Source organism: Loxodonta africana, chromosome 9, assembly GCF_030014295.1.
Source record: "Loxodonta africana isolate mLoxAfr1 chromosome 9, mLoxAfr1.hap2, whole genome shotgun sequence".
Taxonomy (NCBI): domain Eukaryota; kingdom Metazoa; phylum Chordata; class Mammalia; order Proboscidea; family Elephantidae; genus Loxodonta; species Loxodonta africana.
Window position 1 is genome coordinate 96,738,354 of NC_087350.1, and position 26,772 is coordinate 96,765,125.

At 37.6% G+C, this 26,772-nt stretch overlaps 1 protein-coding gene across 2 annotated transcripts in view; it reads left to right on the forward strand.

Annotated features, from left to right (window-relative positions):
* Nucleotides 1–26,772, forward strand: part of MLLT3 (MLLT3 super elongation complex subunit) — a 302,423-nt gene that overhangs the window by 206,913 nt on the left and 68,738 nt on the right. For both annotated transcript variants that reach the window (XM_064290449.1, XM_064290450.1), the window contains exon 5: nucleotides 10,108–10,812. In XM_064290449.1, the coding sequence (XP_064146519.1) occupies nucleotides 10,108–10,812 (705 nt within the window). The remainder of the gene's footprint in view (nucleotides 1–10,107; nucleotides 10,813–26,772) is intronic.

Genomic DNA, 26,772 nt, shown 5'->3' on the forward strand with positions numbered 1-26,772 from the left:
AGTTCTACTCTCTCCTATAGGGTCGCTATGAGTCGGAATCAACTCAATGGCAGTGGGTTTGGTTTTCTCTTCTGGTATCCTTTGTCGAGTTTTTTTTTTTTTTTTTGTCAAGTTAGAGAAGTTATCTTCTAATCCTATTTGTTAAGAGTTTTGTTTCTTTCTTCTTTTTGTTTTCTTGTAGTCATGGACGGATTTTCATCTATTGAGATAAATAGATGTTTTCTGTTTTTTCCTTTACTCTGCTGACGTGTTTTTTTGTCATTTTGTCATGATAAGCTGTCAAACATTTTTGTCATGTTAAATTATTCTTGAATTCTTGGGATAAACCCAACTTGGTCTTGATCTATTGTCTTCTCACTATTGAATTCATTGTGCAATATTTTACTCAAAATTTTTTGCATTTATATCCTTGAGTGACAGTAGCCTGAGCATTTCTTTCTGTTAATGTTCTTAGCAGATTTTGTTACCTTGATAATATTAGCCACATAAAATGAAATGTTTCCTCTCTTTTCGTCCTTTGGAAGAGTTTGTATAATGTTGAAATGATCTTTTCCTAAAACTTGTAAAATCCTGGGAGTCTGTCTTCTTTGTATGAAGATTTTATACTACTTATTCAGTGTTAATTAAGAATTAAAGGACTGCTTTTTTTTTTATTTCTATTTCTTTTGAGGTCAGTTTTGTTAAGTCTTATTTTTCTAACATTTTACTTTCAAATTTGTTGGCATGAAATTATTTATAATACTACTATTTTCCCAAATTCTTTGTCAGGCCTTTTTTTTCCCCCTAGTATAAGCAATAGAGACTAAAAATTTTCCTTTGAGTACTGTTTTAACTACATTCCACAAGTAGTAACATGTACTATTTTCTTTATCAGCCAATAAAAAAAAATAAAAAAATAAAAAAAAATTTTTTTTTTATGATGTAATGAAAAATTTCCATTTTAATTTCTTTTACCTTTGAATTATTTAAAAGTAAATTTTTTCAATAAACATTTTTGTTATGTTTAACTTAATTGCATTGTCACAATTGTTTCTTGAATTCTTTTTCCTTCTTCCTGAAGTAAATTCTGTGAAGTACTTTTAGTGAAAATTTCCTATTAGTGAACTCTGTCAGATTTTGTTAATCTTTAAAAGTTTTTGTTATTTCCTCTATGAGGAAAAGTGGTTTTTCTGGTTATACAATTCTAGGTTGTATCATATAAGTGGAATCCTATAAGATTTGTTCTTTTTTATCTGATTATTTTACATAGTGTATATATTTTCAAAATTTATTCATGTATCATGTTTCAAGACTTCATTTCTCTTTATGGCTGAGTAATATTCCATTGTAGGTATATGCTACATTTTGTTTATCCATTTATCTATTGATGGACGTTTAGGTTGTTTCCATCTTTTGACTATTGTGAGTAGTGCTAGAATGAGCAACGGTATATAAGTATCTCCTTGTGTTTCTGCTTTCAGTTTTTTTTTTTGGCTTCTACCTAGGAGTGGAATTTCTGGGTCAAAAAATAATCTGTGTTCAATGTTTTGAGGAACTGCTACAATTTTCCACAGCAGCTGCACAGTTTTACAATTTCACAGCCATAGCATGAGTTTCTCCACATCCTCACCAACACTTGTTTTCCATTTCTTTGATCATAGCCATCCTGTTGTTGGGTGCTTTTGAGTCAATTCTTGACTCCTAGCAACCTCATGTGACAAAGTAGAACTACCTGTAGGTTTTTCTAGGCTATAATCTTTATGGGAGTGCATCACGAGTTCTTTCTCCCATGGAGCCACTCAGTGGGTTCGAACTGCCAGCCTTTCTGTTGGTAGCTGAGTGCTTAACCATTGTACCACCAGGTACCAGAGTGAAATGGTATTCCACTATGGTTTTGATTTTCATTTCTACTTAACTCTTATTACTTGGTCACCTTTTGGTTTACAACTTTTTGCCTTTTTATACTTCATATTGTCTATTTTATATTCTACGTCTGATGATTCCAATATCTCAGATCCTGGAGGCTCTTTTGCAGACTCTCAGATCATGTTGGTTTGTTTATTTGTGTTCAAGGATATTATAAAATTGCAAGTTTATGTTTGATTTAGCTGAACTCTGGAAATCTTTAGGTCTGAATTCAGAGTGCTTTCCGCAACATCATATTTGTAGAGGCTTTCCCTGGGTTCTTGTGAGACTCTGAGAGTCAGGTTTCCAAATATGCTCTAGGCCCTAGGTTTGGTCTTTATTGACCCATGAGAACATAGGCACGTGTGTGCCCTTTGGGTAACCCTATCTTTAACGCTTGATTGTAGTTCACAGTTCAAGTTTTAACTTTCTCCTCCTACTTCTCTTCTCTCTTTCTCTTCCCACAGTCTTGATTCTTGGAGTTTCCCTTTATTCTTTTATAAGCCCAGCAATGCTTTCAAAAGAGTTTTTGTTGTAATTTATCCAATGTACAATTGTACCATAGTGAGAGTTACCCAAAAGTCCACCATATTGCCTAAATTGGAAGTTTTTTTTTTTTTTCCTGAAACCATTATATGTTTAGCATTTTCAGCATAGTTCTTTACATACCCTATAGATTCAGTAAATACATATCGAGTAACTATTGAGAAAAGGTGACAAGATAGCATAACCCTGATTATATTTCCCCATTGTTCAGTTGTCTTTCTCTTTGGGTTTCTTATTTATGCAGTAGAGGTATTGAATTTTTTTGTGTCAGGGACTGTTTTTTATCTTATACTACCAACCACTCCTTTGTGACCAGTTTTACACATTGAAGATTTACTATTCTCTGTAAGTAAAAAGTATTTATGAAGCCTCGGTCAGAAATCCAACTTGTACTAGAAGAGAAGGCTGGAATGATTTGGCCAACATATTTTAAAGCTTGTTTAAGAAAACAGAAACTGTACAAAGCTAAATATACATAAACCTAGAGAGGGAAGTAATATAATTATTACTTTGAGTTTCTAGTTTCAAAGGTAAACAGAAGTTTGCTTGAAACTGAAAAGTCTTCTAAATATAACTTAATGTTAACAGTACTGAATTATAATTTGAAATTTAAACCATACCAAGTTAGAAGTTAGTAAGTAAACAGAAGGATTTTAAATAAGATTAGATTCTGAGACAAAAGTATTTTATAGTATATACAACATAACTGAAACTAGCCGTTTGAGGAAGATAGGCATTTTCAAAATTTGTCTACTTGGAATATTATTAGAAAAATATTGAATATTTTCTCCAATTGAGACTTCACACTTAAACTTTATATTTATATGCAGATAGAGTACTTCATTATACTTTCAATATTAAATAAAATATTTACTTGGTATACTCTTAATGTTTTTACACAGAAGGTTAGGGAAATAAAAACATAACTATTATTCTCTACAAAGCCGAAACAAATTTTATAGGTGTTGCCCTTTCTCAGTTGTAAATATGATTTATAGGTTTTATTTTTATCTGTTCTTAAAAAAAAAAACAACCAAACCCGTTGCCGTTGAGTCAATTCTAACTCATAGCGAACTTGTAGCACAGAGTAGAACTGCCCCAAAGGGTTTCTAAGCTCTTAGTGGTATAAAAAAAAAAGTAAAATGTATAAAACTCAAAAGGCAATCTAAGTTTCTTAAACTAGGTTTGTAGTTTGGATTTTGCTTTGATGGAAAAAGTAAGATTATATTCAAATGGGATCTGAAGGAAAATTGAAAGTTATTTTCAAACAGAGGAAGATATCAGTCACATAGTTGAATAGTGTTTAGTTTTTTCTTCCAATGCAAAATTTATTTTACAAAACATCTGAAGTACAAGTGGCTATATGAAAATGGAGAGGATATAAATGTACATTGAAGAGGTTGAAGATATTTATTTTATATCAGAATATTAAAGAATTAAATAACAAAGTAAGGGGTTTAACTAAAAACAAAAGTCCTATATTCTATTTCTACGTAACCCCCTTCCTACTTTCTGGAAGGAACCATTTTTAACTGTTGCTGTTTTTAAGTTCTAGAGTTAGTGCCAAAAGTTTCCAAATAATGAGTCAGGATCATGCTATTTCTACATGACAGTGTAACCCATCTGTCCCACCTCCTTTTCTTCCCAATATAACACCATTTTTAATTCTTCTCTCAGATACTTTTCTGAGTTTCTAGATGTTGAACATAGGACTCTATTTTTATTCCACTGACTATGGACAATGTCTTTGATTCTCAATTTTGTAAGCTCAGGGTATCCTAGGATTTCTTTCCCTTTGCTCCTGTTTCTACCTCCCCCATCTGTTATCCAAACTTTTACATTGTCAGCGTTGATAGCATTGTTTTGTATAATAAAATTTCAAGTCTTCTGTGATTGTCTGTAGTAGTGGCACTGATAGTAATCAAAAGCACCTACATAGTTTATGTTATGTGCCAGGAACGGTTTTAGGCATTTTACATATATTTATCTTATTTAATGGTTACAACTTTGTATGGTAGGTAATATTAATGTTTCTGTTTTATAAACAGGAAAATTAAGTCATTTAGTAAGTGGTGGGGATAAGCTGGTTAATTCTAAAAGTTGGAAATAAGTAAATATTGTTTACATTTTTGACTAGGTAAAATGTTTACTCATAGCTAATATGTGCATTGTTTTCTTTCTTGCTCAGCCAGTGACTTTTGTGGCTTTTACAATTATTGTTTTTTGTTACTGTCCCCTCGTTTTGTGCTAAATCCCAAGTACTTCCTGTAAGGCATCCTCATAGGATCCTCCAGTGTTCTTATACCATGACCCCCTACCCTCTTGGTGGTGATCATTTATTTGATTTTAGCAGTATAAATTTTGGTCACTTTAAAATATGTAGTGTGGCAGATTTTTATATTGATTTTGAAGACATTTAATTTTGAGGTGAGAAATATCTTACAGATTTGGGATACCCCCTTTGAAATAATTGGAGACATCATGTGTTCTATAGGGATATTATAGGAGAGGTTCCTTTTTCCAATATCACATAAGCCCTCTGAACAGTACTATTTTATCAAGGCTATAAATTTTTAAAAATATTATTTGGTAACAAAATACTCGAAGTTTGAGCCACTTGAAAAATATATGGGAAGAGCCTCTGATTTCAAAATAAGTTATTTGACACCTACTAAAAAATAATATGTTGTACCTTCTCTACTAGAACTAAATAAAACATTTGTTTAATTCTCCCCAGGGGACAGTCATAGTCATGTTGCTCTTCTAAAGTCGTTGAGTTCTCCTCCCTTTCTGTCCACCTTTCTTTCATTTCCAGTTCAGGTTATGTCGGCATGATTAGCAGTTGGTTTTGAAACTAATCAACTTTACTGAGAAAAATAAAACCATTGTTAATTGGATTCTTTTTAATTGTAAGTAATCTTTGTGGTAGCTTCCAATTTTTTTTTTTTTTTTTTAATCTTTAGGGTTTAGGAAATTTACAGTGGTGTTACTGGGCATGTGTCTTTTCTCACCAGTCTTGTCTGGATCTTCAGGAGCCCTGTGAAGTTGAAATTTAGTCTTTCTTTAGTTCGTTGGAAATGTTCTTCTGTGTTAACTGTTTTTTCCATTTACTTTTTCTGGAGATGCTTCTGGAACTCTTCATGTGGCCAGTATGTTAGGTTTGCCTCAATCTGTTCTTCAAGTCTCTTGTCTTTTCCCATTGTGATTTTCATCTTTTTGTGTTTTTACTTCACGCTTTGAGATTTCTTCTAGTTGATCTTTCATGCTGCCAATTTGAGTCTATTTTCTTGTTTATGTACTGAATTATTCAATTCAATTATTCAATACAGTTGAGGATATTATTTATATTTTTAATTTAAAAATTTTTATTTCTATAAATTATTTTCTGTACTCTTTTAATGTGGATTTTGACTCTCCTTTCAAGTGGCCGTACAATTTTTAGCCTCCATTTTTCAGTCGCCTCCAGCAGAGCTGATGGAAGCCTGCCCTTCCTCCTCCCTCCATCCTTAGGTATGCTATTTATATGCACAATGGGGTCAGGTCGAGCTATTACAGAACTTTAAGTTGTTGTAATCTTGTAAGTGATGAGAAGTACAGCAGTCTCAGCCTGTATGTACTGTAGCAGCAGGCATGTGTGTTTCTTGTCTACACGCCTGGAGGGCTCTGTGCTTTCTGGTCTCCTTGCATTTCCCGGTCTCAGGAATAGAGCAGACTCCTGAGTACCTTCTGAGCACATTTAGGGCCAGGGTATTTTGCCACACTCATGCAGTTATTTGGGGCAAAACTCCTCTGGGTCTAGCTGGGGTCCAGAGCAGGGCAAGCCCTGCACCAGGCCTCTCTCTCAAGATGCCAGTAAGCCTATGGCCACAGCCTTCAAGCTCTGCTGCTTGCTGGCCCATGGAGCTGACTGGTCAAGAAAGGTAAAGTGTTGCATTTGGGATTGAAGGGCAGGCAAGTCAAATTTAAGGCTTTTCCTGCCCTCCCCCCCACCCTCCCCACTCCCCTCCCCCGAATCCTGACCTTTGTACTTTATCCATAGCCTCATATGGTATTTGGTCCCTCCGTCCCATTCAGCATGTGTTTAATGACACTACAGAAGAGACTTCTAGTTTGGGTAGACTATCACAGTTTTCCCTACTTCCTATATGCATAACTTCTTGGACTATACTGTAAGTTCTACGAAATGTCCTTTTAATATGCACGTTGGACAAATAAACTCTTCTGGGAGAGTTTATTGGGTTTAGACAAATTCTCTTCAGGGAGAGTTTATTTGTCCATATGAAATTTATTGAATAAAATGTGAGTGATCTGAAAAACTTGCATAACACCGAAGCCAGTAAAAAGTAGGACGGAGACCAATAATAAAAAGCTAGCTAGAGGGAAGAAACAGGAGCTGGGGAGAAAAATCACCTTTTAGTTATCTGTGGTACTGGCAAAGAGACATGGTGGTAACATGGAAATTGAATGCCAGTTATAATCCGAAAACCTTAGTCTGGCCAATAGTTGACAACCTCTTCTTTTTCTTAAACCATTTACTGGAGTTGTTGACAAGTAGTATTAGAGGAGATTATACATTAAAGAGGCCCATTCTGTTCCAGAAAATTAAAACAAGGAAGCATTCAGTGGAATCTGAATGGATGAAAGAAAATGTTGTACCCTATATTCTCATGTTGTAAAGTTAGTGCAGATATATGTATATTTATGTTTAAACAGTCATTTGCCTTAAATATTTGAGATTTGATTTATGCACATAAGCTCTCCCTAGTTGGATTGCTTGATGCTCAGTTTGTCCTAATCAGCCTCAGTCAAAGAGAATTTGAATTACACAACACGTGTGAACTTCACGTTGAATGGTAAGTTGATTGTGCTGCTCAGTGAGATGCAATGTTGTTGAGGTTAATAAAAAAAATTTCAGTAAAAATTTTGAAAAGCCCGTGATTAGACCCCCCCCATGTTTATGAGATAGATAGGCTGAGAATCAGTGAAAGTTTTTACTCTTTGTCAGTAGCACTTAATTCCTGATTTTGTATCCAAGCTTCCGTTTTGCATTTATATGTACAGATATGGACTCAGATGACATAAAATTTGAACTGTGCCATTTATTGCCAGTCCCGGCCAAAGAAAATACAGTCCTATATAATAGAAACAGTGGATTTTCTAAATTTTATTTTTCTAGGGAGTTGTGGAATATGTTTTTCCTCTGAGTTCTTTTAGCTAAGAGAAAGCTTTTTGTGATAGTAATTACAAAAGGGGAAGGAACAAGCATAAATGAGTAACTTGCTTGTACCAAGATTGGTCTGTTGGGTGGGTGAAAAGATTAACAGTAGACATCAAATACCTCGGTCGACGTGTGGAATAAAAGTTATGCAATTTCTGGAGTTTTGTGCATAGCATTATATGGATGTAATGGAAACAAGAACTTAAAGTTTCTGTGACACAAGAGGCTGTGTCAGATAACACTATGTGCCTTGTTAAGAATTTCAGTTTGTTCTACAGAGGACTGTAAAAATAAATCATGGGAGGGCCCTTATAGAAGTTTTTTTTTTTTTCCTGATGCTGAAACGTTATTTTTTTTTATATGTTTAATATTAGAAAATATATTGGTAGGTTAGCAGTTGTATATTTTTAAAAGTTAAATTTATAAAAATATGTGTACTACATGTAGACTGAATATTAAACAACAGTTCTTGGGTGTTCTCAAGCAGTAATTAGAATACTGATTGCAAATTGCCAAATTTCACTGAGTCAACAAACCAATTAAAAAAAACAAAAACCCCAAGAATATTATATTTCAGACTGTTCTTCCTTAATTTACTTTTGTCCATTATACTTTATTCTAATTATTCATAGCGTTGCTTAACATGCCAGGGAATGTAATAGAATTTGTAAAATAGTGAAGTTCTGTAATATGAATCCTATCTTTAACGTTCTGCTTTGAAATCTCAGCTTAAGATATTTTATGAGGAGTTATCTGGCTTGATGCATAAAAGCATGTCTTTGCTTAGGAACATCCATTTTAACATTTTGGACACTGAATACTCATTTGAGAAAATAAATGGAATAGTTGATCATTTTGTTTTGTTGTTGGGTAAATAGCACAAAATTTTTGCAAGAAAAAAAAAAAACATATTCCTGCTAATGTAGAACAATGATATTTCATTTTGAGCTATTACTTTCTGATGCTTTGCTTATCCATGTATAGGCTTTTTTTTTTTTTTTTTTTGCATAGACCCAATAAATATATTGTTCCTTTAAGTGAAAAACATTAGCACTGTCACCTCTATTTGCTGTATCTTGCTAGATATTTGAGGAATAGAGGTTCGTTTATGTATCTTTGGGCTGAAGTAGGTGAGTTGGAATGAAACATAATAAGTAAGCCTGAAGATAGAAATCTAGTTGCAAAATTTGGACATTTATTTGTCTTTGGTCCCATTAGGAGATGGGAAGTAAGCAAGAAAGAGCTGTTCTTTTAGTATTGATGTGGATTTTTACATGTCCAGGATCTACTTCTGTTTCTTAAACTTACTGTTAATAGTAGAGGTTCACAAATATGGTAAGTATGGACTTAGATTATATTCCTAAACAGAAAGGGTTATATATAGGTTATATATTCTGCAGTGTGTAAATGAGCAAAAAAAAAAAAAAAAGAGTAACACATTTAAAATGAGTTAGACAGCAAGTGACTCCTTTCTCATGATTCCACAGCAGTAATTGCTGAAGACTTTTTGGCCCATTTAACTTTTAGGTGAAATCTTTGTTCTAACTTAGATTCTTTTTTTTTTCACTAGTGGGTGAGAGACATATTCCTTAACTGATGAATTTTGGACGGCATTAAAATTTTTGTTTCTAGCTCACATTGAGAATTATTATTATTATTATTTGGTCTTGGGATTCTTTATATTGAAAAGCTCTTTAAAATGGCCTCACTATGTGACGCTGGGCCATTTTTCTACTTTCTTTTCTGTCACATGCTGTAGCTGGTTGCTCTTCCCCAAGTACAGTCTATGCTTTGCTGCCTTATTGTCTTAGTTCATCTGATCCCAGGTCTCCAAGTACTATTTCATTCTTCTCTTTCTAGTAATAGCCTGCATATTCTCTAAGACCCAGTTCTTTGTAAATCTCTATAAATTTACTTCTCTATAAATTTCTGGATTATTCTTCCCTGGGTCCCCAACAGCATTAAGTATTCCTCTACTTTTTGTTGTCGGAAGCGACTCAATGGCAGCAGGTTTGGTTTTTGTTGTCATAGCACGTTACAGGTGGCTCTGACAGCAGGTATGAGTCATAGATACGTGGAGTTATTAAGAGTGGGGACGGTGTGTTATCCATCTCTGTATCTTCGAGGACAAGCATGTATTTAACATTGGTTGAGTTGAAATGCTTTAGAACTCCGTACTTCTAAATGATTTTAAGAGAACAACTTGCTTCATTCGATTCCTTGGTAATGGTGGCCCTCTCTCTGTTTCTCACATACGCTTTCCCCGCCTGTTCCATGGCGGTCGTTGGTGTATATCAAATCAGCCTAAGAACAACCCAAGAAGGATCACTTTATGCAGCGTGAACTCAAGCAAGTTGGCTGTTGACTCCGTTTTCGATGTGTAGCTTCGAGAGTTGGCTGTTGACTCCGTTTTCGATGTGCAGCTTCGAGAGTTTCATTTCTGCCTTGTCTTTCTGCAGGACCCTAACAGGAGTGTTCACACCAGCAGCAGCAGCAGCAGCAGCTGTAGCAGCAGCAGCAGCAGCAGCAGTAGCAGCAGCAGCAGCAGCAGCAGCAGCAGCAGCAGCAGCAGCAGCAGTAGTAGCAGCAGCAGCAGCAGCAGTAGTACCAGTTTTTCAAAGCCTCACAAATTAATGAAGGAGCACAAGGAAAAACCTTCTAAAGACTCCAGAGAACATAAAAGTGCCTTCAAAGAACCTTCCAGGGATCACAACAAATCTTCCAAAGAATCCTCTAAGAAACCCAAAGAAAATAAACCACTGAAAGAAGAAAAAATAGTTCCTAAGATGGCCTTCAAGGAACCTAAACCCATGTCAAAAGAGCCAAAACCAGACAGTAACTTACTCACCATCACCAGTGGACAGCAAGATAAGAAGGCTCCTGGGAAAAGGCCTCCCGTTTCAGATTCTGAAGAACTCTCAGCCAAAAAAAGGAAAAAGAGTAGCTCAGAGGCTTTATTTAAAAGTTTTTCTAGTGCACCGCCACTGATACTCACTTGTTCTGCTGACAAAAAACAGATAAAAGATAAATCTCATGTCAAGATGGGAAAGGTCAAAATTGAAAGTGAGACATCAGAGAAGAAGAAATCCACCTTACCGCCCTTTGATGACATCGTGGATCCCAATGATTCAGACGTGGAGGAGAACATGTCCTCTAAATCTGATGTGAGTAGTCTTGTGGATTTCCCTCCTTTCCTTTGCTGTTTTTGCAGATTTTATTTCAGATAGCTTCGTGATAAGCAATGAAGAAAGAAAATGAACTTTGAAGCGCTAAGATGGTAGCATGGAAGTAGACATGGCCTGGGAATGAGTTCCCTTAACTAATGGGAAGGAAGACATGAAATCACTGAGGAACCTGCAGATTTTCAGGCTGTGATGAAAGTTGTTAAAGGAAAGCTGTATTCCGTAGTATGGTAATGGGTCATTTGAGCAGCAGCAGAAAAATTTCGGTGCTCATTAGAGCTAGGTTACTATGCTTTTCAAGGGTTTGGTTTAGGAAGGTGAGACAAATGCAATAAAACTTGAATACAAGTGAACATAATTTAAGAGAAACTTAGAAAATATCGGGGTGCAGCTATGTTGATCTTCTGCTCAGTGGAGTGAATTACTTTGTGGTATAGATGGAAAGCTGGTGATAGTATTCTTTATAGTTTTAGTAACATAAATTTTATAAACAGTGATCTACACATATTTAAAGTTTATGATTTGATCAGTTTTGACGTGTATATGTCTGTGAAACTAAGTGACTATTTTGAAAATGAAATGTTGACTTTTTTTTCACCATCGTATAGCCCCTGATTTGAAAGGATTGGTATGCTGTTCACTAAAAGTTTTTGTCAATAGATGCGTTTTCCTTTGTGGGTGCCAGCTTATTTAAAAAAAAAAAAAAAAAAAAAGTTACTTGGTGTTGGGATTTAGGCTTATAATGACAGATTTTGCAGAGTCGAAACGGACTTTCAAGTCACCTCGTCTAACTTCTTCCCAGTGGAAGGAGTCTTACGCTTCTGGTGACAGCAGTGTTAGTAATTCAAAAGATAATCTCTTCTATTTCTGGAGAATAAACATTATTTACTATGAAGTTATTCCTCACTTTTCTTTTTCTTTAACTTTGGCCTTCTTCAGTTACTTGTCAGTCATGGTCAGCCCTAGTAATCTTACTTTTTGCTTACGAGAATTTTCAGACAATGGTCATGTAAGATGACTGGCCAGATACTGCTGGCAATTTCAGAATACTTTCTCTCTGCCTCAGGTGGTTGCCCCACAAGTGTCCCTAGTTCAAATTCTGGCAAGGGTTAGGAGGTTTTAGTAGCAGCTTCCCTGTTCTGCATTTGCCTTGATGGTTCTGGCTAGCTGGGGTCAGGACACAGTGTTGACACCCATCTTCAGAGTCTCTGTAGCCAATCTTGACATTTTAATAGAAGATCAGTTAGGAGCAGAATAGGCTATGAAATGCTAGAGATTGGGTACTTTGTTCCAATGTTTGGTAAAGCTTTATGTTTGTAGTTTCTGAAATGGAGATGATAGTTGGGGTTTACTCCAGTATCTCACGCATTTATTTTTCCTCTTTTGCTTCGTACTGGTACTGCTCCTCTTAATTAGAAACATACCCATAATGCAGTTGTTACCTGAAACTCTTTTTTTTGTGTTTGACTTTTGTTTCAAATCACTCAGAAATATTCATTGATGCTATTGGGGTGTGATTAGTCTATCAAGACTGTCAAGTTTAGTAACTTCGTTTTTCTATCTTCTGACATGTTGTGATTCTTTCAGAGCGGTTTTTCAGATTGTGGGCTGTGATTCATTGGTGAGCCATGAATTCAATTTAGTATGTTATCATCATCATTTAAAAAAAAAAATCAGAATACAATGTAACTAGTATGGTTAAGTAATGGTTTGTGAAAATTTCTATTTTAGAGTCTGTGTGTATGTTTGTAGTAAGTCGTGGTCAAAAAATTTGAAGGGCAACTTTCTAGAATGTTTACTGATTTATGAGAAGACTAAATGACATTCATAAAGCACTACTGAGTGCTCTTTCTATGTGAAATTATCACAGACGGTCTTCATCTTTAGTTAATTCTGTTTATGCTCCTTTTGCTTGCCTTTACTCCCTTTTATAAATAAAGCATGGCTTTTTTTTTTCTTTTAATAAAATTCTTTTTTAACTTGATGTATTTTTCCAAAGCAATACCTTGAAAAAATCTCTGGAACAAAGAGTTAGAATCATAATTCCTTACAATATGTACTAAATTTTCAAAATGATGCATGACATATTAGAACCACATCTAATACGTATGATTATAACAGGAGGTTTTGTAATGTGCTCCTCAGGTTACTGGAGAGAAAGCCTCTAAAGACTTTCAGTATTGCCTGGATATGTCTTCTAGTAATAGTAACACTTTTGCCATTGCTGCTTTTGGTTTAATTCACTAAATGTGGGTGATACAACAGAAGAGAATCAACACAAGTAGTTCCAAATAAGTCAGTGTGCAGAAGACTTTTCTGTGAGTAAACAAAGATAAGAGACGGCTGAAATTCGATGTATTCAGTAGTAAAGAGAGACTGTCTCCCTCCTGGCATCCCTCTTGTGGGCCAGAGCAGAAGGAACTGGAGGTAATTGTAAAGGTGTATACGAAGTGGCCCATAGCTTCAGCTTGGCCAATAACTTCATTTGATAGCTTGGGGCAGGGCCTATGCCTTGCACAACTTCAAGGGCACCTTTCATGTTGTGCTGGTGAGCCTGTCTTCATCTGAGTGTGATAAAAGGACCTGATCCATCTTCGGTTCCTCCAGCTTCATTTTTTGAAACTGAGTTCATTTTAACAGGATAAAGTGGGGTGGGTGGTAGGTAATTTTTGACATAGTAGGCAAAGATCATGGACTTTGGAAATAAGAAAGGCACAAAAAGAAATCGGAAGAGTATGAAGAACTGGGAAGGGCTAGGGAAAATGATTATTTACCCGGTGTGTCTGTAAAGAAAATATCTTGCCTCTGTACAGGTTAGTTACAGTTAAAGGGAAGAATCTTTTAAAGGAGGTTTTCCATAATGAAGTTGAATTTCAGGTTTTATATAAAAATAAAAAGCAGCAGTATTGATTGATTAGGAATCTTGGATTGCTGATTCATATGGTTATCTTTGGTTAAACTTCTACATACTTTGTATATGAGAAGAGAGAAAGAAGATGGGTATCCTTGGTTCATATGCCTGCGTATTTTTGGGGAATCACTAATTTGTTGAGAAGTAGCTAGGTAGGTGGATTGTCAGGTAAGTAGGAGTCTGCACTCTGGTGTCAGACAGGCTGTTCTTGAGTCCCAGCTCCACCACTGATCTTGGGCAAATTATTTAACCTTCTGTTTCTCAGTTTCTTCTTTTGTAAAATGGAGATTGAAATAGAAATAGTATCTACTGGTAGCTTGTATATAATTGTGAAAGTTAAGTAAATTAATCCAGATAAAGCACTTAGCACAGTAATCAATAAGTAAGCTATTGTTATGTATGAGTTGGTTTTTCCTTTCCTTGTAGCTTTGAAAGGGATGTTTTGATATTAAAAAATACTGCTGGACTCTAGTGTCCTTTTTCAAGGGCTTATTTGCTTTAAGGGGAAAAAAGAGTCCTTGGAATAGACGGCAAGTTACTCTGCATTTTGTCTGGAGGAGATATATGGCCTTGATAATGATATGTATGTGGTACATGGTAAATGGAAGAACACAGGACAAAAAGTCTAAGTCTTAAAATTTGCTAGGGTCTTTTAGCTTTTTAATTAAATGAGATGTTGATAGTGGCTGTCGAGTTGATTCCAACTCATAGCGACCCTGTGTACAACAGAACAAAACACTGGCCAGCCCTGCACCACCCTCCCAACCGTTACTATGTTTGGGCCCATTGTTGCAGCCATTTTGTCAGTCCATCTCACAGAGGGTCTTCCTCTTTTTCGTTGGCCCTCTACTTTACCAAGTATGATGTCCTTCTCCAGGGACTGGTACCTCCTGGTAACATGTCCAAAGTATGGACAAATGAAGCCTTGCCATCCTCATTTCTAAGGAGCATTCCAAGACAGATTTATACGTCTTCCAAGACAGATTTGTTTGTTCTTTTGGCAGCCCATTGAATATTCAATATTCTTCGCCAGTGCCATACTTCAAAAGAATCAACTCTTCTTCAGTCTTCCTTACTCATTGTCCAGCTGTTGCATGCATATGAGGTGATTGAAAATACCATGGCTTGGGTCAGGAGTGCTTTAGTCTTCCAAGTGACATCTTTGCTTTTTAATCCTTTTTAAGGAGGTTTTTTGGCAGCAGTTTTACCCAATGCAGTGTGTTATTTGATTTGATGGCTCCTTCCCTGGGCATTGATTGTGGATCCATGTAAAATGAAATCCTTGACAATGTCAATATTTTCTCCATTTATCATGATGTTGCTTATTGAATAAATGAGATACAGGATGTTAATGCATGTAGCACTGCATTGGATAGGCTGTTGGTATTTTTTAATTGCTGTTACTGTTAAAAGAAGACAACCTAAGAGATTAGTTTGTCTTTAAATAAGCGTTGTGGTTATTGAGCTGTCCCCCATGTTCATGGTAACAGTATACAGAAATCGAATACAGTCACATGAAAGTTCATCAATAATCTTTCCCTACAGTGGGATTTGGGAGGTGGAGAGTAGGAGGGCAGAAGGACTGCTTTAATAGTGGGTGACCATTCACCAAATGCAGAATGCATGTTGAGGAAATGTTCTTGCTATGAACATAAATGTTAGCATTAAGAATATTTTATATTCAAGAACCTGGTTAATTCCCCTTAGAGTAAAGCTGTTTTTTGGTTAGGAATGATCTCTTTGGGGCCACAGTGGCCCACAGTATTTATGGAAAGTGTTCTTAATAGTGACTGACACTAAGTAGCAGCTGGAAAGGGGGATGGTCAATCAGTGTCAACTAAAAGTTTGTAATTATGGTTTTTATTAATCTGTTTAAATTTTTATTGATGAATTTGAGAAAAAGAATTTGAATATCCTTCAACTCAGTTTTTGTTTTAAGTTTTTCATATAACTCTTCTTCTAAAGAGAAATCTGTGACTTGGTTTTATAGTTTTGTGATATTAAAACCAAAACCCATTTCCATTAAGTTGGTTCCAACTCACAGTTGACCTGGTGGGATAGAGTAGAACTGCCCTGTAGGGCTTCCAAGGCTGTAGTCTTTATGGAAGCTAACTACTACATCTTTCTCCTCTGGAATGGCTACCAGGTTCGAACCACCCAGCTTTTGGTTAGCCACTGAGCGCTTAACCATTAAGCCACCAGGGCTCCCTTCGTGATACTAGCAACTTTAATACTGATAACAGAGAAGTAAGAAGAAAGCAGTAAAAGAAAATAGAAACAACCATTTATGATCAGATTCAGTTATGTTAGTAATTTCCTTATCTATGCTGTTATGGATTGAATTGTGTCCCCAGAAATATGTGTTGTAAATCCCAACCTCTGTGCCTGTGGTTATAATCCCATTTCGGAATGAGTTGTCTTTGTTATATTAGTGAGGCAGGATTAGTGTGAGGTGTATCTTGAGTCAGTTTCTTTTGAGATACAAAAGAGGTTAAACAAGCAAGCTAGCAAGCATAGATGGGGGAAGATAGATGCCAAGCCACAGGAAGATCTCCCAGGAGCAGAAGCTCAGAAGAGATAAGGACCTTCCTCCAGAGCCAACAGAGAGAGAAAGCCTTCCCTTAGAGCTGGCACCCTGAGTTGGGACATCTAGTCTCCTAACTGTGGGAAAATAAATTTGTGTTTATTAAAGCCATTCAATTGTGTGGTTATTTCTGTTATAGCAGCACTAAATAAGACAGTTGCCTTCACTTTTCTGCCTTGCTTTATAGAGATTCAATTGTACTTTAAAAGTGGAGAATTTAAAAGTGTCTTGGAAATGGGCAGACTAAATTTGGCAAAATGTGGCCAGTGTGAGAAATGAGATGGTAATCTGGTCTTTAGTCCATTTTGGTTTACCAAAGTGTTTTCTTAAGGGAGAAAGGCACAATCTCATCAGATAGTAGCCATTCTTTCCAGGGGTGGGGTGGTAATTCAGATACAGAATAAATACTACAAACCACCTTAGCAGAAGTTTCTTTCAAAAAGAAAAAAAAAAGGAGGGGGGGAAGGAGAAGGAAAAAGAAAACTTCCCCTCTTTTGTTGTGCCTCATTTCCTCCCACCCCACCCTGTTCATTGCCCTGCTTACACTGTCTGGCGCTGGCAATAAACTCCTGCTGTTGAAGCATTGGCCTTAGGTTTTGATGTGAGGGAAGGTTGTCACAGCCAGAGAAGAAGGTCTTTATTGTGTTTTCAAAGTGGCTTTTTAATGACTTGTAATTCCAGCACATGCAAGAGCTGTAAAGTCTGTAAGTATGGCGAGGGAGCAGCTGGAGAGGACGTTCATTAAAGGGCTGCCCTGGCTCTCCAGGGTGGGGAGGAGTTCATTCTGGGCTCCTATTCTCTGTGTTTTATAACTGGAGGTAAAAAATACCTGCAGGGCTGCAATTCTTCCTCTGGTGGGTTCAGCTCCCTGCTGTACATTCATTAAAACAATTGTGAGAAAGTCGACTTTGTTGGGTGCATGGAGATATGTTCAGCTGACCCCATTCTTTAATTTTTTTTTGTTGTTTCCTATATTAGATGTGATCAGATGGAGGAGGGTGTAGCCTAGCCAGCCAGCTGGTCATGTATTCATCTACATTCCTGACTTATTCCAAAAAAGGATTTGAAACAGTTAAAAGGGAGCTTTAACAAACAAACAAACAACAACAAAAAAAAAAACACAGGGTTAGAGGCCCTTTCTCTTTCTTATTTTTGTACTATACTAAGCTTATGTGATTTTTCAGTTTTTTTATTAAATCATTCTTTGGAAGCTACTGGGTGGCAGAGAGTCATGGAAAAGGAGGCCTGTCATTGCAGAATTGGTTATTTGCTGTTTACAATGGCCAAAACTTAATATTTTTACCCACATATATTAAGCCACTGTCTCTCAATAAATTCCATAAGCCTTATTTGAGAGAGCTGTGTCACCTCTTCAGTGGATTACTGTTTGTTACTCTAAGACCCATGATTTTCATGTAGTTGTCCCATCTGTCATCTTTAGACAGAAAGCCAAAGATGTGACTCAAAATAGTCTTTGCAAGACCAGCTTTGCCTTACCCTAGGGAGGCCTTAGAGTTTCTGGGTAGTGCAAACCCTTAAGAGGTTGGTTGCAAACCGAAAGGTTCAAGGTTTGGGTCGACACAGGTGCTTTGGAAGAAAGGCCTGGTGATCTATTTCTGAAAAATCAGCCATTGGAAATCCTATGGAGCACAATTCTATTCTAACGTACATGAGGTCGCCCTGAGTCTGAGTTAACTGATTTAGGGATGCCTATAAGATTTTTTTTTTTTTGTAGGAGCTTGGCTGCTAACCAAAAGGACAGCAGTTCGAATCTACTTCTCAGAAACCCTATGGGGTGGTTCTACCCTGTCCTACAGGGTCACTATGAATTGGAATGGACCCATCAGCAATGGGTTTGGTCTTTTGGTTTATAGCTGTAGCTGTAGCTAAGCTTTTCTTGAGTGTTTACTATGTGTCATTTGCTCTTCTAAGCACTTTACATGTTTTAGCTCATTTAATCCTTGCAACAACTCTATGAAATAGGTACTATTATTATCCTCATTTTAAAAATGAGGAAATTGAAACTCAAAGTGATCAAGGTGACCATGTTTAAAAGGTAGGGACCCGGGATTTGATCCCAGTGTTATCTGACTTGGTAGTGAGTTTGGAGGTAAAGCAAATCTTACTTCTTTTCATGAATTCATAATTACAGAGATGTACTTTATGAAGTTGGGATTACTGCTGTGTCCTATCTATGAATCATATTTCTTTAACCTATTGGTTTGGGCTTTACCAACAGCCTTCGGGAAGTGACAGGTTCTACTCCCCAGTGGATTTGGCATGCAAACCAGAACTGAAGGAAGACTTGTAAAACATCCAGGAACCTCAGACTTCTTATACATATTCATTTGCAATAAAACAGACTCTTGTGGTTCTGGATTACACAATACTAAAATATGTCATCAGTACTATTTCCCCGCTTCCAGAATTTTTCCCACTTGTTTTTGCATGGGAATTTATGTTTAACAGAGCTGAGCTGCAATATCAAGCTTTCCCAGAAGGTGCCACCAGATAACAAATGGTGTCTTCCAATTAGGAGATTCCTTCTCTTTGATTGTTGTACTTACATTTTATAATTTCATTTTATAATCTCAATTATTCAAAATGTAGGCTATGCTTTCCTTGACGTAGGAGGCAAGATAATGCAATGGCCCGAATAGAAGGTGGTTTTCTTTTGGTGTCTATGTAATTATTTAACTACGTTTGAGAAATTGTTCTCAGTGGGTAACAATTTATGACTGTAAACGTTCAAGGCAGCATCAAGGTGCACAAAGAAAAATCACCCCTCTAGGGTTTCTTTTGGTCACTAAAGGTGACTGCACAGTGAGATGTTCCCAGATAAAGTCAATGATCCTTTTATTTAGCACAAGAAAATGAAGAAGCAGTCATTTAAGTGGTTGAAGACAACAGACCTTTGCCTTGGTATTCTGAAGACATAGAAGAAAGGGATGTGGGGAGCTGGAGTAGGGAGAAATATTCAGTCAGTGACATGGAGAAAAGGAAATTTCCTTGACTTTCTCAGTTTTCGAGGAGAATGCGTGTATGGGGCCCTCAGACACTACTTTCAATAAATAATTACTACATTTCCCTTGGTTTGGGGCCTCAGTGTTTAGAATCATAGAACTTTAAAAAATAATAATAAGTTGTTGACCCTTGCTTTATTAGGTGGTCCTTCTATTTTTCTTTCCTTTTTTTTTTAAATATGGTAAATATTCATGTCATTTTGAGTAATTTAAAAATTTTTTTCTAAATATGTTTAATTGTAACAATTCTTTGTAAGAAATCATAATTATCTGTAACATTTTTGGTAACTTTGTTGTTGTTAGGTGCCGTCCAGTCAATTCCAACTCATAGCGACCCTATGCACAACAGAATGAAACACTGCCTGGTCCTGAGCCGTGTTTACAATCGTTGTTATGTTTGAGCTCATTGTTGCAGCCACTGTGTCAATCCACCTCGTTGAGGGTTTTCCTCTGTTCCGCTGACCCTATACTCTGCCAAGCATGACATCCCTCTCCAGGGACTGATCCCTCCTGACAACATGTTCAAAATATGTAAGACCCAGTCTCGCCATCCTTGCTTCTAAGGAGCATTCTGGTTATACTTCTTCCAAAACAGATTTGTTCGTTCTTTGGGCAGTCCATGGGATATTCAATATTCGTCACCAACACCACAATTCAAAGGCGTCAATTCTTCTCCTGTCTTCCTTATGCATTGTCCAGCTTTCACATGCATATGATGCGATTGACAATAGCATGGCTTGGGTCAGGCGCACCTTAGTCTTCAAGGTGACATCTTTCCTCTTCAACACTTTAAAGAAGTCCTTTGCAGCAGATTTACCCAATGGAATGCGTCTTTTGATTTCTTGACTGCTGCTTCCATGGCTTTTGATTGTGGATTCAAGGAAAATGAAATCCTTGACAACTTCAATCTTTTCTCCGTTTATCATGATGTTGCTCATTGGTCCAGTTGTGAGGATTTTTGTTTTTTATTATTTATGTTGAGGTGTAATCCATACTGAAGGCTGTGGTCTTTGATCTTCATTAGTAAGTGCTTCAAGTCCTTTTCACTTTCAGCAATCAAGGTTGTGTCATCTGCATAACACAGGTTGTTAATGAGTCTTCCTCCAATCCCGATGCCCCATTGTTCTTCATATAGTCCAGCTTCTCGTATTATTTGCTCAGCATACAGATTGAATAGGTACGGTGAAAGAATACAACCCAGATGTATACTTTTCCAGACTTTAAACCAATCAGTATCCCCTTGTTCCGTCCGAACAACTGCCTCTTGATCTATGTAAAGGTTCCTCATGAGCACAATTAAGTGTTCTGGAATTCCCATTCTTCACAATGTTATCCATAATTTGTTATGATCCACACAGTTGAATGCCTTTGCATACTCAATAAAACACAGGTAAACATCCTTCTGGCATTCTCTGCTTTCAGACAGGATCCATCTGACATCAGCAATGATATCCCTGGTTCCACGTCCTCTCCTGAAACCGGCCTGAATTTCTGGCAGTTCCCTGTCGATACACTGCTGCAGCCGTTTTTGAATGACCTTCAGCAAAATTTTGCTTGCATGTGATATTAATGATATTCTATAATTTCCACATTAAGTTGGATCACCTTTCTTGGGAATAGGCATAAATATGGATCTCTTCCAGTCAGTTGGCCAGGAAGCTGTCTTCCATATTTCTTGGCATAGACGAGTGAGCACCTCCAGCGCTGCATCTGTTTATTGAAACATCTCAATTGATATTCCATCAATTCCTGGAGCCTTGTTTTTCACCGGTGCCTTCAGAGCAGCTTGGACTTCTTCCTTCAGCACCATTGGTTCCTGATCATATGCCACCTCTTGACATGGTTGAACATCGACTAATTCTTTTTGGTATAATGACTCTGTGTATTCCTTCCATCTTGTTTTGATGCTTCCTGCATCGTTTAATATTTTCCCAATGGAATTCTTCACTATTGCAACACGAGGCTTGAATTTTTTCTCCAGTTCTTTCAGTTTGAGAAACACTGAGCGTGTTCTTCCCTTTTGGTTTTCCATCTCCTGCTCTTTGCACATGTCATTATGATACTTTGTCTTCTCGAGAGGCCCTTTGAAATCTTCAGTTCATACTTTATCAATTCTTCCTTTTCTTTAGCTGCTCGATGTTCCAGAGCACATTTCAGAGTCTCCTCTGACATCCATCTTGGTCTTTATTTCCTGTCTTCTCAGTGACCTCTTGCTTTCTTCATGGATGATGTCCTTCCACAACTCGTCTGGTCTTTGGTCACTAGTGTTCAATGCGTCAAATCTGTTTTTCAGATGGTCTCTAAATTCAGGTGGGATATACTCAAGGTCATATTTTGGTTCTCGTGGACTTGCTCTGATTTTCTTCAGTTTCAGCTTGAACTTTCATATGAGCAATTGATGGTCTGTTCCACAGTTGGTCCCTGGCCTTGTTCTGACTGGTGATATTGAGCTTTTCTATTGTCTCTTTCCACAGATGTAGTCAATTTGATTTCTGTGTGTTCCATCTGGCAAGGTCCATTTGTGTATAGTTGCCGTTTATGTTGGTGAAAGAAGGTATTTGTAATGAAGAACTCATTGGTCTTGCAAAATTCTGTCATTCCATCTCCAGCATTGTTTTTGTCACCAAGGCCATGTTGTCCAACTACTGATCCTTCTTGTTTCCAACTTTCACATTCCAATCACCAGTAATTATCAATGCATCTTGATTGCATGTTTGATCAATTTCAGACTGCAGCAGCTGATAAAAATCTTCTGTTTCTTCATTTTGGGCCCTAGTGGTTGGTGCATAAATTTGAATAATAGTCGTATTAACGGGTCTTCCTTGTAGGTGTATGGATATTATCCTGTCACTGACAGTGTTGTACTTCAGGATAGATCTTGAAACGTTCTTTTTGATGATGACTGCAACACCATTCCTCTTCCAGTTGTCATTCCCAGCATAGTAGACTATATGATTGTCCAATTCAAAATGGTCAATACCAGTCCATTTCTCGATGTTTATATGTTCCATTTCATTTTTGACAATTTCCAGTTTTCCTAGATTCATACTTTGTATATTCCAGGTTCCGATTATTAATGGATGTTTGCAGCTGTTTCTTCTTGTTTTGAGTCGTGCCACATCAGCAAATGAAGATCCCGAAAGCTTTACTCCATCCACGTCATTAAGGTCAACTCTACTTTGAGAAGGCAGCTCTTCCCCAGTCATCTTTTGAGTGCCTTCCCACCTGGGGGGCTCATCTTCCAGCACTATATCAGACGGTGTTCCACTTCTATTCATGAGGTTTTCACTGGCTAATGCTTTTCAGAAGTAGACTGCTGGGTCCTTCTTCCTAGTCCGTCTTAGTCTGGAAGCTCACCTGAAACCTGTCCTCCATAGGTGACCCTGCTGGTATCTGAATACCGGTGGCATAGCTTCCAGCATCACAGCGACACGCAAGCCCCCATAGTATAATAAACTGACAGACACATGGGGGTTAATAACTTTCGTGACATTCAAAAATATTTATGAGGAAGGTACTTCCTATATGCAAGCACTTACTAGGTGGTATGTTGTTGTCGTGTGCCGTAGAATTGATTCTAATTCATAGCAACACCATGTGACAATAGAACTGCCCTATAGGATTTCCTAGGTTGAAATCTTTCTGGAGGCAAATCACCAGGTCTTTCTCGCATGGAGCCACTGTGTGGGTTTGAACCATCCACCTTTTTGGTTAGCAGCTGAATGCCTAACCATTGGACCACTAGAGCTCCTAGCTCAAAACCAAACCCATTGCTGTTGAGGCGATTCCAATGCGTACTGAACCTATAGGATAGGGTACAACTGTCCCATTGGGTTTCCGAGGAGTGGCTGATGGATTCGAATTACAACCTTTTGTTTAGCAGCCAGGCTCTTAACCACTGTGCCACCAGGCTGTATAGGTGGTACCAAATTATAATTAAAGCTGAGGGAAGAATGATGTGAGTTGGTGGAGATGAGTGGGGTAGCAGAAGAAGTCATTCTCTATAGAAGGAGGCACAGTGAAAAAAATAGCTGATGGCAAATATAAAACAACTCTGTGTTGTCTTTACTAAAAATGAAGAGCAACCATATAAGTTAATCCCTTCAGTTATTTATCAAACTGGTATTGGGCATGAAGGAAGCCTTACTGAATTGTACTTTATACTGATCCAGTGATGAACACTTTCACTCTGTATCCTCTAATTTAATCCACATGGTGAGTGAGATAGTTTTTGTTTTCACCTTACAGATGTAAAAGTGGCAGAGACAGAATTCAAGTCTAGGTCTAATGCCAAAACCTGTGGTTTTTGTATCAGAACATGGATTAAACCTTGTTGAGAGAGGAATCACATCAAATAAAAATTACTGTGATACTGATTATGCCTTTTTGAGAAAAAATTCAAAGTAGCCTTGTTAATTTTCCCCACCGCCTGGCTTCCTCTGACCTCCTGGTAGTGGTGCCACAGTCCAGTGATAGGAAAAGAATGAGAAATAAGATGTAGCCACAATACTTGGATACTTGACCATGAATAATGGGTGCAAGGAGACCTGGCCATGATTACCAAAATGCTGACTGGGTCATGTCTCACATGCCTTAACATCATTTTTTAAGAGGCAGAATTACAGAAACTATTGGAAAGCCATGATGCCTTAGAGTCTATCCGTGGGGATTTGTCTTATTAGGTTGCTTCATATACTTCATACTAGGCGCAAGGAATGGAGTTCCTAAACATTTGACTACTAGCCAGAAGGTTCATGGTTCAAACCTACCCAGAGGCACCTTGGGAGATAGGCCTGGCGATCTGCTTCCAAAAGGTCATAACCTTGAAAACCTTATGGAGCAGTTTTCCTCTGCACACATGGGGCTGCCATGAGTCAGAACTGACTCAATGGCAACTAACAACAACAGGGGCAAGGGATATACCAGTGTTGCTGTAAGGACTCCCATCCACTGTACTGTGTTATCTAAAGGTTGTGCTCGTGAAGGATCTGAAGAAGGCAAGACTCTCTGTCCTGGAGCATACACATACCTAGCTAATAAATTATCTTTGTGACTCCAGGTGGGTGAGAGGAGAGGAGTTCAGAAGAGCATACACTGGGAATCAAAAGACTAGTCGGGTTCACTACCAGTAGACCAGAAAATATGGATTTTAATAATACTGTTGCTTCAAGAGATAAGATGCGAACAGTGCTATTTCAGTATGAGTTTAGGCAAACTTTGTTTGTAATTACATCATGAAACAAAGACATCATTTTCTTTGGTAATTTTTTGAATTGTATTCTGTGAAGGCAAATCATTTTCCTGATTTAGATAATGGGCAATATTGGTAGCACAGTCCCTTACTGATTTAGCTCCACCTATTATCCCAAAACATCTGCCTGTGTTTCCTAGTTAGGATAATAGGTATTCAACCTATTTATTAGCCTTAGCTGGAAATGTTGGTGTTATTACTAGATATATTTTTGAACAAATATTTATTGAAGGTCTGTTATGAGTTTGGCACTGCAGATAAAACAGTGAATAAGATAGGCACAGAGCTTACCTTTCGTGAGAGCAGATGTATAATTTTAGATAGTGATTGGTACTGTGAAAGTTCTTTCTTTTCCCTCAAATCCCATTCCAGTTGGTTACAATGCTTTGTTAAGTTTGTTCCTAAGAGGTATGTGAATTTGTCCCTTTTTCTTGTTCTCCACCGCTGCTTGGATTTTAATTTGGTTCTTTATCACCCAGCTCTGTTGAGGTTGGTAACTTCAAGCTGTTCTTCCTGCCTCCTCTCTCTTCCCTCTCCCAGGCCTTTCCCTACATTACTATCTAAAACACAGACAAATTCTGGAAGGAAATATACGGAACGATATAAAATATTTCATTAAAATGATATTATGGGTCATTTTCAAAACACTATCTTAAATGTTGTCATTTTAATAACGCACCCCGTTGTTTCAAAACCTGAGAGACAACACAACAAAGCTACAGTATACTCACAGGTGGTCCCTGATTTCTAGAGAGCCAGGATGCCATTAGAAAAAGAGAAGTAATAGCTAATATGGATTGCTCCATAATTCCAGTCAGAGCCTGAAATGTACGTTAGCATATGGAAAGTAGCTTTTATTGCCTACAATAAGAAGCAGATAGTATACAACACACAGAGCAGCTCCCGCTGACTCAAAAGCTGTACAGGTGGAGATGATGACTCTTCCATATACATCCCACTTTGTGTTGTGGGTGAGGGACTGAAATGGGATACTTACACAACATGCTAGTCCTCCCGCTGGCTTCTGGAAAGTGTCCTGGTGGATATAAAAGATATAAAAATCTTGTACCAAGCCCTTCATCTGGTATCATGGGTGAGGGACATGATGGGAGCCTACCTTCTGCTGGTCTCCCCCTGGCCAGGTAAGTCCAGTTAGGTGAGCTGTAAGCTTATGCTACACATGCTGCCCATTAGCACCATAGCCGAGGAGACAGAAAGATCCCTCCCCCAACTGTTTTATACCCTCAGCCAACATCACCTGTTACATGGAAATTTTCCCACCTGACCGCCTGACAAGGGGGTGTTCAGACATCTTCGTGTCTCACCTGGAGTTGTATTCCTTGTAATCCCACTGACGTTTAGGCAAACCTTTAGGCTTCATGTGTTGGGGCGGGGGTGGGTTGTGGAGGGGTGATATGTAGGCTGGTTTGTTCCTGAAGACCAAAGATGTTGTCAGGGAGAAGAATGGGGAAGACATGGCTGCCAGGCTTGTCTGAAGAACTGCCTCCTCACAAAACCCCAGGTCCCATGTGGGTAAATACCAAATTCTCTTTAGCATTGCTTTTTTGTTGTTATGGAGAATGTCAAATCCACTACAAAATAAACAGAATAGTGTAACAAATCCTCTGTTTATCCATCACTCAGATTCCGCAATTATTAACTCATGGCCAATCTTCTTTCATCTCCCACCCTCAACATTATTTATAATCAAATCCAAGACGTCGTATTATTTAGTTCATAGCCATTTCAATATGCGTTTCTAAATGACAAGAATTTTTTAAAAAAAACACAACTAAAATAACCATTAAAACCGCGCATTTAAACAAATTAATAATTCTTCTTTGCTATTTATTTTTGTTGTGCTTTAGGTGAAAGTTTACAGCTCAAGTTAATTTCTTATACAAAAATTTACACACGAATTGTCATGTGACACTCACTGCAATCCCTATAATGTGATAGCGCACTCCCCCTTTCCACTTCAGGTTTCCCGTGTCCACCCAACCAGCTCCTGTCCCTTCTTGCCTTCTCATCCTACCTCTGGACAGGAGCTGCCCATTTGGTCTCCTATCTGCTTGAACTAAGAAGTACATTTTTTGCGAGTATTATGTTTTATGGTCCAGTCTAATCTTTGTCTGAAAAGTGGGCTTCAGGAATGGTTTTAGCTCTGAGTTAA